Source organism: Paraphaeosphaeria sporulosa (genome assembly GCF_001642045.1).
Source record: "Paraphaeosphaeria sporulosa strain AP3s5-JAC2a unplaced genomic scaffold CC84scaffold_4, whole genome shotgun sequence".
Taxonomy (NCBI): domain Eukaryota; kingdom Fungi; phylum Ascomycota; class Dothideomycetes; order Pleosporales; family Didymosphaeriaceae; genus Paraphaeosphaeria; species Paraphaeosphaeria sporulosa.
Window position 1 is genome coordinate 663,041 of NW_017253363.1, and position 12,702 is coordinate 675,742.

Sequence of the window (12,702 nt, forward strand, 5' to 3'; positions counted from 1 at the left end):
CGAGCTGTTCGGAAAGTATGAGCTTGAGGCAAGCTACGCAGCATTTGAACAGTCGCAGCTCGTGTCTCCGGAGCTCATACGCCGAGATATCGCGATTCGTTCGTACGCGCAATCACGGGACCGCATTCCGAGCCTCAGCAGCATGTTCGCAAACATCAATTCGCAAAATCGGCACTGTAATCAGACCGGATTCCAAGGCCAAAGAGGCTTTAGATCAATATAGAACAACATGTAAGCATTGCATCGATGTATGGGGTCTGCCGTTCCCTTGTTGACCATCTTACCAGTACGTGCAGAAGATTGGAGTGCTCTTGCTAAGCTATCTCCCGTATGGGAGACAGTAAGGCCTGGCTCCGAGGTGGCATTCTGTGGGTACCTGCAGACACGACGTGATGTGAACAAAAAGCTTTCCTTTACCGTGTTGCGCAACATAAAGCAAAACCTTGCAATCCAAATTGTCTCGAATGCCAACGTGGAAGGTAGCGTGGAGGCAGAAGCGCACAATCTGTTGAAAACACTACGAGAATGGACACCTGTAGTTATCAAGGGCATCATGAAGGAGCGCACAGCACCTCCCAAACAAGACCCGAATGCTACTACATCCCAAGGCAATACTCTAATGATGAACACGCGGGAGATTGCCTTGACAGCTATCACTCCGCTCAACGAGGTTCCCAAGGATATTATCATAAAGAGTGAGGCAGTGTATGGACCTGAACAGCGCCATCTGCAGCTTCGCACCGATTGGTCAGCGCGAGGTCGCCTTATTACACGGAGCACTACCATCCACGAAGCAAGGAAATTGTTGCATGCGCGAGAGTTTGTAGAGATTGAAACGCCACTTCTCTTCAAGTCAACGCCCGAGGGGGCACGCGAATTTCTAGTGCCGACACGAAACAAGGGTCTCGCCTATGCATTGCCTCAGAGCCCGCAGCAGTATAAGCAGATTCTGATGGCGTCTGGGTTCCCCAAATACTATCAGTTTGCAAGATGTTTCCGCGACGAGGACTTGAGAGCAGATCGTCAACCAGAATTTACGCAGGTAAGACTAGTCCCCTCGTTATACTTTTGAATATATGACTGACAATGATAGCTTGATATGGAGATGTCATTCGCGGACGAAGAGACGGTAATGACAGAGATTGAGGCTCTGGTTAGCAAAATTTGGTCAACTTTTACCAAGGCACCCGTAACGCCGTTTCCACGAATGACTTACCACGAGGCAATGTCATCCTATGGCTCAGACAAACCGGATCTTCGTTATAGCGCAAAGGTAAGTATCGCAATGTCCTAAAATATTGGCTGCTGATGTATCCAGATCCACGAAGTCACCGAACGCTTAGAACCCGATTTTATCGGTAAAATAACATCACTCAAGCATCCTGCCATCGACGCGTTCAAGATGCAGCTTTCAGATGACCCAGCCACGAACCGCAAGTTCATCGCCGACTTCTTCGACAGTCCAGAAGGCGCTCCTTTCCTCCAAAACCCCGACGGCCAACCCGCCACCTTCTGCGGCGACGCCCGTCAGCCCATGGGTGGTCTAGGGCCTCTCGGGCACCGCTTTGCAATGGAAGCACCTGCCGAAGTAGCGGCCGATCACGGAGACCTCCTTGTGATGCAAGCACGCCCTCACGGTCGCTTCACCGGCGGATCCACCACGATCGGGAACCTGCGTCTTGCACTGTACAAAGCTGCAGCTGCCCAAGGTCTGATCGAGCCACCACGCTGGAACGATTATCGATTCGTCTGGATCACAGACTTCCCACTCTTCTCGCCTACAAATGAAGCAGAGCCAGGCCAAGGTGGTACGGCTGGCCTGGCGTCCACACACCATCCCTTCACGGCACCCAAAACCGCTTCTGATCTCGACCTGCTTCTTATAGACCCCACAAAAGCAATCGCGGCACACTACGACATCGTCGTGAACGGTGTGGAGCTTGGCGGCGGTAGCCGTCGTATCCACAATGCTGAGGTGCAAGAGTTCATCTTCCGCGACGTGCTGAAGATGAAGCCGGAACGGATCGAGGACTTCAGGCATTTGCTAGATGTGCTGAGAAGCGGATGTCCGCCGCATGCGGGGATTGCACTGGGGTGGGACCGTCTGATGACGTTGTTGACAGGATGTGAGAGCGTGAGGGATGTCATTGCATTCTCAAAAAGCGGTAGTGGAGAGGATGCTTTGGTGAAGAGCCCGAACAGGGCCACGAAGGAGCAGTGGGAGGCATATCATCTGAAAGTAGCAGAGGAGTCTGCTCAGGGAAAGGCATGAACACTTGTCTGTGTTGTATAGATGTACACTTTTTGTATTATATTGTATGAGCTACGGAGCATGTATAGACTAATTGTAGCATCGGAAACGCTTCGAGACTTTGGTGCCACCAGTATGTCCCGAATAGAATATTTTATGTAAATCCTGTTGTTGTGGCAGGCGCGCTACCAAAGCACAACCGCATCTGTCGACACAAAAGACTTCTGGCACGTGAATCAGCAGCCTCCAGGGCTAGGGCAGATACTTGGTGCAGAGGATCTGAACCATGTCCGATGAAGCCTAGGCAGTCTGCAACATTCAAAATCACGATATGCACGTCCGTTTGTGCCGTCCTGTTGCGGCGCGAAAACCATTGTCCGGTCCATCTCTCCGCCCACAGTCCAACAACAGGTTTCCCTGGGCTACGCCGTAGACCCCTTTTCAATGACGATATTTCGCCGACCGCGCACACAGCAGATGACACCTAGTGAGACGCCACCTACACACTAACCCCTAACCTGCTGAAACCGGTTAGGGACATGGACTTGTGCACCGCGTATGCAGCCTTGCCATGGGTGAGCAGGGCTGTCACCGCACACGGAGGGGCACATGCCGTTGCAAGGCAACCAGGGGTGACCAATTGGGATGACAGAGGAGGCGTCGTACCGCTTTTGGAGGAGCTTGGCCAGGGTTGCAGGCAACTTGCGGAATGATGCGCGGGTTGCGGGTGTTCGCACGGTGCTGTGGAGACGATCTGCTGTGATTAGCGGGGGCTGAATCGCCGACGACCGATGACGTAGTTCCGCGTCCTCCACCGTACAAACATCATCGTCGCCCTCGCTGCAGGCCTCCTCAACACCATAACACCACCGTCGCACTTTCGCTCTATACCGAACAGTCTTGCCCCATCCTACCGCCAACATGCACAGGTTAGTGGAGGCTGCCTCAGGAACCCCTCACACTTGCGCTGACCGCAATTCCTTTCAGAACATACTCGATGCGCCAATCGCGCGCCCCTACGGCGTCGCAGATTCAGAACCCCCCGCCTCCGTCTTCGTCGACCAAGTCGGGGCGATTCTTTGGCAGGGCAAACATTGGTACGTTAGCACCTCTAGCACTTCTCCTAGGCCATCCGGACTCTTCCGCACCACCTCATCGCATGCCTTTGTGCCTTCGCCAGGCTTCCTTCTACGGTCACATCTTGAACACATCCAAGAGACGAATTTCGAAAGATGCCTGGCTTAGGGGAAAAGGCGCGCTATGCGTCGCTCCGCAATAGACCCGGAACAAAAGGGACTAATCGCTTCTCAGGACACACCTTCCGCCACAAGGCAGCGGGCTCCTTCGGACCTGATCTTGCGAAGAAGCTCTCGGCACTGGTGAAGATGGAGAAGAACGTTATGCGCTCCATGGAGCTTGTCAGCAGAGAACGCATGGAGGTTGCTGTAAGCTTGCGACCTGTGATGTCATAACGGGGCGATTGCTCACACATGCGCAGCAACAACTTTCAATCTGGGGTGAGGCTTGCGACGATGATGTCTCCGATGTTACCGACAAGCTGGGTGTCCTCATCTACGAGATTGGCGAGCTCGAGGACCAGTTTGTCGACCGCTACGACCAGTACCGTGTGACCATCAAGAGCATCCGAAACATTGAGGCGTCTGTCCAGCCCAGTCGCGACCGTGAGTTACAAGTTCTGCTCGCGCTATGTTTTACACTAACATTGTTATAGGCAAGCAGAAGATCACCGACCAGATTGCCCAGCTCAAGTACAAGGAGCCCAACTCGCCCAAGATCGTTGTTCTTGAGCAGGAGCTCGTTCGCGCCGAGGCTGAGTCTTTGGTCGCTGAGGCCCAGCTTTCCAACATCACTCGTGAGAAGTTGAAGGCTGCCTTCACGTACCAGTTTGACGCTCTCCGTGAGCACAGCGAGAAGATCGCCATCATTGCCGGCTTCGGAAAGCACCTCCTTGAGCTCGTCGATGATACTCCTGTGACTCCTGGAGAGACCAGGAATGCTTACGATGGCTACGAGGCCAGCAAGGCGTAAGTGTATTCATATTCTTTCCATACATTTCGAGGCTAAGAACTTGCGCAGCATCATTCAGGACTGCGAGGATGCTTTGACCAACTGGGTCACGCAGAACGCTGCCGTCAGCTCCAAGCTTTCCACTCGCGCTCGCACTCTCTCGCAACGTCGCAAGAACGCTCACCGCGGCGAGGGTGTTGACCTCTCCCACCAGGACCAGCCGCTCGGCGACAGGGAATCCGGCCTCTGGATCCCGGCTTCAGAGCACGCTGGTAACGGCTACGAGGAGGAGGAGGATGACCTCGATGCCCCCTCAACCATCGCGGAGACCCGAGGCCGCGAGGAGGAGAGGGTAGTTGCTGCTTAAGTCCTTGTTCAACAAGGATTGTAGCGCATCACTCCTCTGATGGTCCAGCTTCTCAACCTACGATGTATACCCCTGACGGAGCGATGGAGAAGCGAGATAATATTCATGTGGGCCATGTAATGCACCATGAGCTGATGAGGCCTGGTTCTCAGGCTGCTAGCTAGCTCGGCTCAGCAACGTTATTCGGCTGCGTATACATGTATAGCGATTGTTTTGATGTCTTACGATTGGATGCTGGAACGATAGGACTATGTGCCTAAGAACGGCTTCGAGCTGGATAATAATTGGGAACGTTAGATAGTAATTTTTTCTTTTGGAAACATCGCCAATCTCCCGTTCACGTTCGTTGTTGGTACTGTGCTGCTCAAGGACAATGGCGAACGACGTTCAAAGACTCAGGCATCTGCACCACGATGCTGTAGCATTTGGTTGCGTTCGGAACACTACCATTTACAAACGACTACGACGTCCGTACTCATGACACTTCCGATAAACATTGGTTGTAGACGCACCACAGAACGCGAATGTGGAAGATGGGTAACTTCAAGCGCATGACCCTGTTTTGATCTACTCGAATGCCTCTCCTGGTGAATTACCTCACCTTGGACGACCACCTCCATGCAGAGGTATCGACGAAGACAAATCCTCGATAAGCAATGATTTTGCACGAAAAGCTCTCCACCATACGAATGGTTCCATTTACAGTCGCATGGAGGCTAGACAAGAAGCTACGTTGGCCTCTGCAGATCTGGGACACTAGTCTGCGGCGGTTATTGGACTTGGTTCAGCAACTTGTCCTTCCCACCCACGCGGATGAGGACTACGAGCGCATCCTCCGCAGGTCTCCTCGGTTGGGGGCAACATCGGCTTCCGTTTTCATCAAAGCAAGAAACCCTCCCGTAGAAACCTTACAGACACTTGAGAGAGATACCCGTTTGACAGACTATCTGGCTATGCAAAAGAATATGAGAATGGGTCCCCTCAAGCATCAAGAGATGGGGCGAAGACTTAGCGAAGCTCAAATTCTGGGTCTTGCTAGCGAGGGTCCTGTTGGCATTGTTGCAATGTCCACAACACTTAGATCTGAAGTGGGCACCCTGGATACCAAGAATTAAATTGAGTCATTCCGGCGGCACGTCAACAATACAGCCGACATAAAGGTTCTAACAACGCCCAACAAGAAAAAGGTCCTTGGGGTAATCAAAGATCCGCCTGTAATGCATCTGGCTTGTCAGGCAGAATTGGACCCAGCGAGCTCTTTCCGGAGTAACCTCATGCTGGGATCAGGATGGCGGCAACGTTGCTTTCTTTGACGCACATATTTATCGGAGGCGTCAGCACTCTTTCGTAGCGGGAAAAGGCTGTATTTGTCGCCAATGACGACACCATGAACAGGGCCCTTGTGCATCATCAGTTTTCTATCCTTGTTGAAAACAGGCACGATCTCGGTGTCTGAAAATGAGAGACTGTCAGCGAAGAACGACGTCGTTTTGCTGCCGTAGAGAACTGGGGTTTGATTTGGTACCCGAACATGGAATTGAGCGCGCTGATGCTCGAACAGTGAGCCGGCAATAATGGTGGTGTCGGTTTGTCTCAGTTGTTTAAGGGCTTCGAGCAGCACATGTGAAAGTGCCCCGCGTTCAATGGGCCTTTTTGCTGTCGTAAAATGTTCACGATTTAGAACCCCCTGCAACCCCGTCTCTGTATCTGCTTCCTTTCTGGGCTTGAGCTCGTAGACCTCATTCGCTATTTGAGATGAAGCACAGGCACAGAAAATTGTATAGCCTTGTGGATTCGTTATCCACTGAGGAATCACTTGGGCATTTCAGAAAGTGGCACAAGTTGGGTGGAGGTCCGTCCGAGTTCCTGTTGCTCCAAACTCCTCGTCAAGATGCTCCACCGGTTCGACGGTGCTGCTGAAGCAGACCCCAAAAGTTGGAGCTCTACCATGGCGTTTAGTGGCACCAGAGATACAGCACTCGAACGCCACAGTAACATGCATCTTGTGCACAATTTTCTTTGAGCTTCCCCGCTATCCTCGATCCAGTCCACTGAGAATTATGCCTATCGGTATAAAAATTGAGGTGGATGTCTCCTTCGTTGGGGTTTTTACTTCCATGTCCAGAATATTAAATATAAACGTTATCTCCCTCTTACCCATATTCGATAACATCATTCAACCGGTCTATGAAATTGCGAAGAATAGCGCGTTCTTTGGGCTTCTCAGGAGGATATCCAGCGCCCACGGTGGGATGATTTGAAGTTGACTTGAAGATCTTGACTGGAAGTTTGAGAAGCTCAAGAAATTCTTCCATATCTTCGACATCAGCTACGCATCCCTTGAGTCTGTTGTCGTCTGGAAGGGACGAGCCGTAGTAGAGTACACCAACCAGTATTGCCCAGTGCATCATACAGTTCTATCAGAAAAGAAGGTTAGTTCGGGATACACTTCTTGCACAAGCGCCGCATTGTTGCGTTACTTATCTTGTCAAGTAGGTTTGTGGTGTTGGGCTGCTTTTGCGCGCCTCGGTTGCTGCCTGACAGATGCTGTGTACCTGTACAGCCTCACTGGGAGGGCGAATAAAGGCCCTCACCGGAAGGGCGACGAATGAGGCGCCTCACCGGAAAGACGTCCTCAACTCACAACGCGTTTGCTACCTTGGCGGTAGAGGGCTGTGTCTGCATTCCCTCAAAGACCAATCAGATGATTATGTGGCCGAACAATAGTCCTGATGGAATTGATGGCAGCCGGTCTCATCAGCATCATGATTACAGTTTGACTGTTAGTCCACTGAGAGGCAGCAGTGGAATACATGAGGCAGTCTCGGTGCAATAGAACTGGCCAAGTACACTGTGCACATTCTCCACTCCCAAAAGTCAAAATGTTCATAGAGTGATCTGTAGACCTCAGACCTCCTCTCAACCAGTCGAGCTACAGCGCATAGTGGTTGTAAGGATATAGGAATGTGAAAGAGCCTTTTTGGTTCTCGAAGCGAAGAGTGGCTATTTTTTACTCCGGAATTATTGAAAAGAGTAGGCGTGAACACTCACTGGTACAGTGAGAGAGACGGAGGCAGCGCACATCATGTTGTTGCGCTGCCTGCATTGAGCGATAGTTCGCGATGTCGGACCGTACAACCGAAACTATACTATCGAATTGTCCTGCATAGAGCTAAGATAGATTTGAAGCCCGAATATCTACATCGTGTTGCGTATTTGGCGTGAGGCAAAACTGCAGAAAATTTCGGGGTAGAAAGCGTTCATCCGAACATCACCGGCAGGAGAGCTCCGTTATCCATGCTGTGGGGCACCTTTCCTTCATCTGGATCGGCAAGAGCGACCACATCCCGAGCAATCGATAAACTAGCGGTGGAAAGACTTGGCCAGTAATTCTACTTCGATAGACCTTCACAACACAAGATCAACCGCAATTATGAGTGACGTGAAGAAATACGAGATCACCGAGGTATGTGAACGTAATCGTTCAGATGGAGGGGTAGCTTCCTGCCCCGCTATCCTCACCACAGCTGTACTCTCGCCGCATTGCACGACATGCCATTGCAGCGCGACGACTTTCCAGTGCTACGATTGCGAGCCAAGGCTGACCTTACGACGTTCAGCCATGGATCAAGCTCCACTGCGCTCTTGGTGAAGCGCCGTTCTGGGAAGAATCCACCAATACAATTCGCTTCGTCGACGTCGAAAAGCAAGAGCTGCACCGCGTATCCGTTACCGAAGGTCCCTCGTCCCACAAAGTCGTTAAGCAATACGACATCAGCATAGGCTGTACCGCCGACATCGAAGGCAACGACACCGACTTCATCTTTGGCGGCAAATACGGCTATGGCATATGCGACAAAGAGTCGGGCGAGTACCGCTGGATCAAGAAAGTATGGTCAGATGAAGAGGTAAAGGCTGGCAAGCTGAACAAGTTCCGCGGCAACGACGGCGCTGTCGACAGCGGAGGACGGTTCTGGGTCGGTTTCATGTTCGACCCGCTGGTCACTGAGATGAACAACGAGGGCGCGGTGTTCAGGTTGCATTCTGACGGGACGCTGGATCGTCCGTTGGATGGGATTACGATCCCGAACGGGACGACGTGGAACCAGACAGACGATACCATGTTCTTCGCCGATAGTCCCTTCAAGACCATCTACCAATTCGACTACGATGCAAAGACGGGACACGTCTCGAACAAGCGCCCGTTCTTTGTCATGCCCGAAGACAACAGGTATGGTGAGGATGCGGTGCCGGACGGTCATTGCATTGATGAGGAGGGATACATGTGGACAGCGCTGCACGGAGGAAGCCACGTGTTGAGGATCTCGCCGAAGGGTGAGATCGTTGCGGAAATCAAGGTGCCGACGAGCCAGCCGACATGTCCGTGTTTCGTGGGCGAGGAGCTCGTCATCACAAGTGCGGGCGGCACCGCTGGCGAGGGAGGAAAGCCTGTCGACGAGAACGCCGGAAGTGTGTTCAAGATCAACGTGGGCATCAGGGGGCTCAAGAGGTTCCGCTTCAAGGGCGGTGCTGCAGTAGAGGGTGGCAAGGAGGACGGAAAAGTTGTGTCCGAGTAGACAATGACACTTTCTTGTTACATTGGACAAGCAGGGGTATATAGCGCCAGTGATGACAAACTCTATATCGCAGGAAGCCTTTCGATAAGACTGTTCATCTGGGCAATGCACTCAAGAAGCTTTCAACACCAAAACCTTCGAACACGGGCTGTAAAGGACGGAGGGCCCAAAATATGACTGGTTCATCCCGTGGTGATCTCCGGTGCTGTACTGCAAAAGCAGCGAGTCCTATGGCAGCCGCAGTCGTGACAGTGGCAAGCGTGTTGATAGCGAGGGGGGTAGGAAGCGATGATCTCGCAGTCCGCGGTGGGTTATTGTGACCATGCCGCACAGTTGGAGCTTTTTGTAGTGCATGTGGCAGGACCCCATCATGCACGACTGCCCGAAACTGTGGGATGAACGCCCCTGGATTTCTGCTCGCCCAAGGCAACTGCAAGCCAAAGTCGCCAACCACAGCTTTGCCTGTAGCAACAGACCATACATCAGCAGGCTCTATGTCTTCGTTGTGTAGCAATTCTTCTCGTAGACGGGCGAGATACCCTTCAAGTCTTGGGTACTTTGTTTGTATAGCTTCTCTGACCCACGCCTGTGGCACGGGCGCATACCGTAGTAAAGACAAATAACCAAATGCGAGGCAGTCGAGGCTAGATGGCGCATCTCCCCCGAAGAGATACTTGTTCTTTCCCAATTGATCAGCCAGCGGCTGTAACACTTCCTTCGACAGGGCATCGAGCTTGAATCGCGCGGCGTATAATGGAGAACTGAGAAGACCGCCCTTCCCTCGTCCCATGTGGAGAGCTGGGGGTCGGTCTTCAGATGGTATCCCGGCCGCTCTCTTCGCCGCTTCATAGTCGGAGGTCGCGGTGCCTCTGCCTGGACCATGCGAGTCTTCGCTTGCCTGCGCCACGTCCAGGCTGCTCAAGCCTAGATGGGCGGTTCTGGACCTAGCTATATCTCGCCGTTTTGGGGGTATGGTATAATTCACGTGCCATGGAAGTATCGCGGTATACGCAGCGGAGGTGGTCGTGCCGTAGTTCTCGGAGGAGACGTAGAGGTAGAGGTCGAGCAGCGGCCCGGCGGTAGATTCGAGTAGGGAGGTGAATCTATGATGGCCTGTCAACACAACGCAAAGAAGAGTCAGCTAGAGCTATCGTACGCTGTCCTATCTCTTTGTTGCTGGGGGGTTTGGTCGGCATCGAGGTTGTGGGAGTAGTTCTTGCGGAGGTAAGAAACTATGTTGGTGAACCCTGTGATTTTCTTATCGGCGTCCACGAGGAGGGGGAGTTCCCCTGATCAATTAGTCCCCTGCATACGAAGTCGGACTTGGAAGGATCATACCTTGAGGGCTAAGTGAAGAATCATAGTCGGCTATGAGCGTCCATCTGTCGCGAGGAAGGGTGCGGTTGAGGTAGGCTGTGGCAGCGACGCACGTAGGATCAATGGAGGGAAGGCCAAAGGCTGGACCCCATGTATGGAGCTCTAGGACCATGCTTGATGTTTCCGAGTCTGACCACTCGAGGTGTGGAGAAACATTGAAGATGATGCATCGTCGCGCTAATCGCTCCTGCCAGAACCATTACTTGGCGCCGTCGGATACGCGACCATGTGACACCGCGCTTCCCCAGACTTGTGTCTCACGTCATTCCACCCCCATGCTCCACAGTGCAAGTCTCAGACGTGCATCGCGAAACATGGCTCCGATCAGGAGATACCTCAGGATCACAAAGCATTCCGTCTTGGAAGTTCGCATATATCTGGTAAGATATTGTTGCACGATCGCACATCTAGGTTGCTAATCGCTGGGCAGTAAGCGATGCGTCTCTCCACACCAGCCAGCGTGATGCTTGTCATGTTTGAGATACATCTCGCATTTGTTCGGGTACCGTGACTGACTCGGGTTTGCCTTGACAGCGACCGTCCCTCTGACGCTGAGACATGGCTCCTGAGACGTGACAATCCCGCTCTACCGCGTGTGATCCAAGCTGTGCGCCCGCTCGTACTGCCGAAACTGCGCGAGGAGAATGAACGGAAAAGTGGCCGTGGCAAAGGCAAAGCAAAGAAGAAGGGCGTTAAAGATATTGTTGTTGAGGGTTGGTGATTTGGGAAATCGTTTCGTGCACACATGACACTGAAACCTGCAACAGATGACTTCGAGGTGTCCATCTTTCTGACAGAGCATTCATCACGACATTCGGTCCTGACAAAACAAAAAGTCTTCAAAGACAAACCTCGGATACAAAGCAACTCGGGCAAATTGACGAATTGGCTTAACACAGGCAATGGTGAGCAGCCACTGGTAATCAATGATGGTCCAACAGAGACCGTCATCATAAGAGAGGAGGAAGATGACGAACCCATTAATCTGGAGGACGTGCCGGAAGCGGACGGAAGTGAGGATCAGACCACATATGCAGTCGATGAACAAGATCAAAAAAAGAAGCTTGGCTTGAATACATCATATGATGGATTCTCCATATACGGACGCATATTGTGCCTGGTAGTCAAGCGGAGGGGGGTGCGCCATCAGGCAGGCAATAGTAGTGCGCATGCGTCAAGCCAGCAAATGTTGGAGAATTGGGTGTCGACGCAAGCGCAGGCTGAGCAAGTTAACGACGATGAAGATATTGGCTAAGCCACACTGCGTGCAAGGTTTCATTGAAACCCCGCCAATAAGTGTACGCGGTCCAATTAGGAAAGTCAATATCGAAGCGAACCTTGATACGAGTTACATCTGCAAAAATAACATCTGAACGCGGCCCCAGGAAGTACCACGTGGACGCCGAACGCAGGATCGGCGAGGGCTTGGTCTGTAATGGTGCTGTGCATATTGCGTGCAGCATCCTCAGCATCCGCACCAGCCACAGCGGAACCTGCGTGAGTGGATATGACGATGGGTGCGATGTAAGAGGGCCTGGGAAGTGTGGAGCAGCTACATCGTAGTGGAAGACGAAGACAGTTCGAAGCCGATGTTTACCGCGCGTAAAATGACATGAGACCTGTTTCTCTTTGAGCTGCCACGGAGAAGCATGCTGGCAACCAATCTGCAGTCAACTTTCAGGGTTGCTTGTGTGACCACACTCCCCCGGTTGAAAGGCGTTTGTCTCGACTCTCAGCTTCACTCAGAGAGAAACGCCGACGGATGCGGACCCTGACTTGCTGCCAAGTTCATTGAACGGCGAAATAAAGATTGCTGGCTCCGGCCATGCCGTGTTGGCGGGCTTTTGTGGCGCCCGTCTCGAGGGTTCGTTCCACCCTTGCGGACCGGGATCTTCGAAGCCACAAGAAGGCTGAAATATCCCGGTCGTACCTGCATACGTGGCGGGTACCTGATTACCCTTGTCAGTCTGAGGTCATAAAAAAAAAAAAGTGAACCGACATCGAATGCGTCGCGTTGGCTGCTTCCATGGTTCTGCGAAACGCCGGCGTGCTTGCACAGGCTAATCGTCGATCATTTGCGAGCGCATTCAGAGAACTGGGAT

At 52.4% G+C, this 12,702-nt stretch overlaps 6 protein-coding genes across 6 annotated transcripts; 4 read left to right on the forward strand and 2 right to left on the reverse strand.

Annotated features, from left to right (window-relative positions):
* Window positions 1-17: 17 nt before the first annotated feature.
* Window positions 18-2,272, forward strand: CC84DRAFT_1088653 (aspartyl-tRNA synthetase-like protein; the record flags this gene model as incomplete). Its single annotated transcript, XM_018174265.1, has 4 exons — window positions 18-231; window positions 300-1,042; window positions 1,094-1,277; window positions 1,344-2,272. The coding sequence occupies 4 exons, from the start codon at window positions 18-20 to the stop codon at window positions 2,270-2,272; spliced, it is 2,070 nt and encodes a 689-aa protein (XP_018037154.1).
* A 708-nt stretch (window positions 2,273-2,980) lies between these two features.
* Window positions 2,981-4,724, forward strand: CC84DRAFT_621135 (meiotic expression up-regulated protein 14). The gene is made up of 6 exons (XM_018186914.1): window positions 2,981-3,180; window positions 3,239-3,348; window positions 3,563-3,696; window positions 3,750-3,933; window positions 3,984-4,296; window positions 4,349-4,724. Exons 1-6 carry the CDS (start codon window positions 3,173-3,175, stop codon window positions 4,644-4,646), a joined length of 1,047 nt encoding a protein of 348 aa, XP_018037155.1. The 5' UTR covers window positions 2,981-3,172; the 3' UTR covers window positions 4,647-4,724.
* A 1,043-nt stretch (window positions 4,725-5,767) lies between these two features.
* CC84DRAFT_1195211 (uncharacterized protein) lies at window positions 5,768-7,059 on the reverse strand (the record flags this gene model as incomplete). The annotated part of the gene is made up of 4 exons (XM_018181395.1): window positions 5,768-5,809; window positions 5,965-6,450; window positions 6,547-6,670; window positions 6,804-7,059. Coding segments are annotated over 4 exons (908 nt in total), but the record flags the coding sequence as incomplete, so codon positions are not given.
* An 874-nt stretch (window positions 7,060-7,933) lies between these two features.
* On the forward strand, window positions 7,934-9,369 carry CC84DRAFT_1163095 (uncharacterized protein). The gene is made up of 2 exons (XM_018178174.1): window positions 7,934-8,112; window positions 8,267-9,369. The coding sequence occupies exons 1-2, from the start codon at window positions 8,080-8,082 to the stop codon at window positions 9,221-9,223; spliced, it is 990 nt and encodes a 329-aa protein (XP_018037157.1). The 5' UTR covers window positions 7,934-8,079; the 3' UTR covers window positions 9,224-9,369.
* On the reverse strand, window positions 9,318-10,712 carry CC84DRAFT_1185938 (uncharacterized protein; the record flags this gene model as incomplete). Its single annotated transcript, XM_018180831.1, has 3 exons — window positions 9,318-10,326; window positions 10,380-10,512; window positions 10,562-10,712. 3 exons carry the CDS (start codon window positions 10,710-10,712, stop codon window positions 9,318-9,320), a joined length of 1,293 nt encoding a protein of 430 aa, XP_018037158.1.
* Window positions 10,713-10,876: 164 nt separating this feature from the next.
* CC84DRAFT_1204479 (uncharacterized protein) lies at window positions 10,877-11,950 on the forward strand. Its single transcript, XM_018181907.1, has 3 exons — window positions 10,877-10,979; window positions 11,135-11,313; window positions 11,368-11,950. Exons 1-3 carry the CDS (start codon window positions 10,915-10,917, stop codon window positions 11,853-11,855), a joined length of 732 nt encoding a protein of 243 aa, XP_018037159.1. The 5' UTR covers window positions 10,877-10,914; the 3' UTR covers window positions 11,856-11,950.
* The last annotated feature ends 752 nt before the right edge of the window (window positions 11,951-12,702 follow it).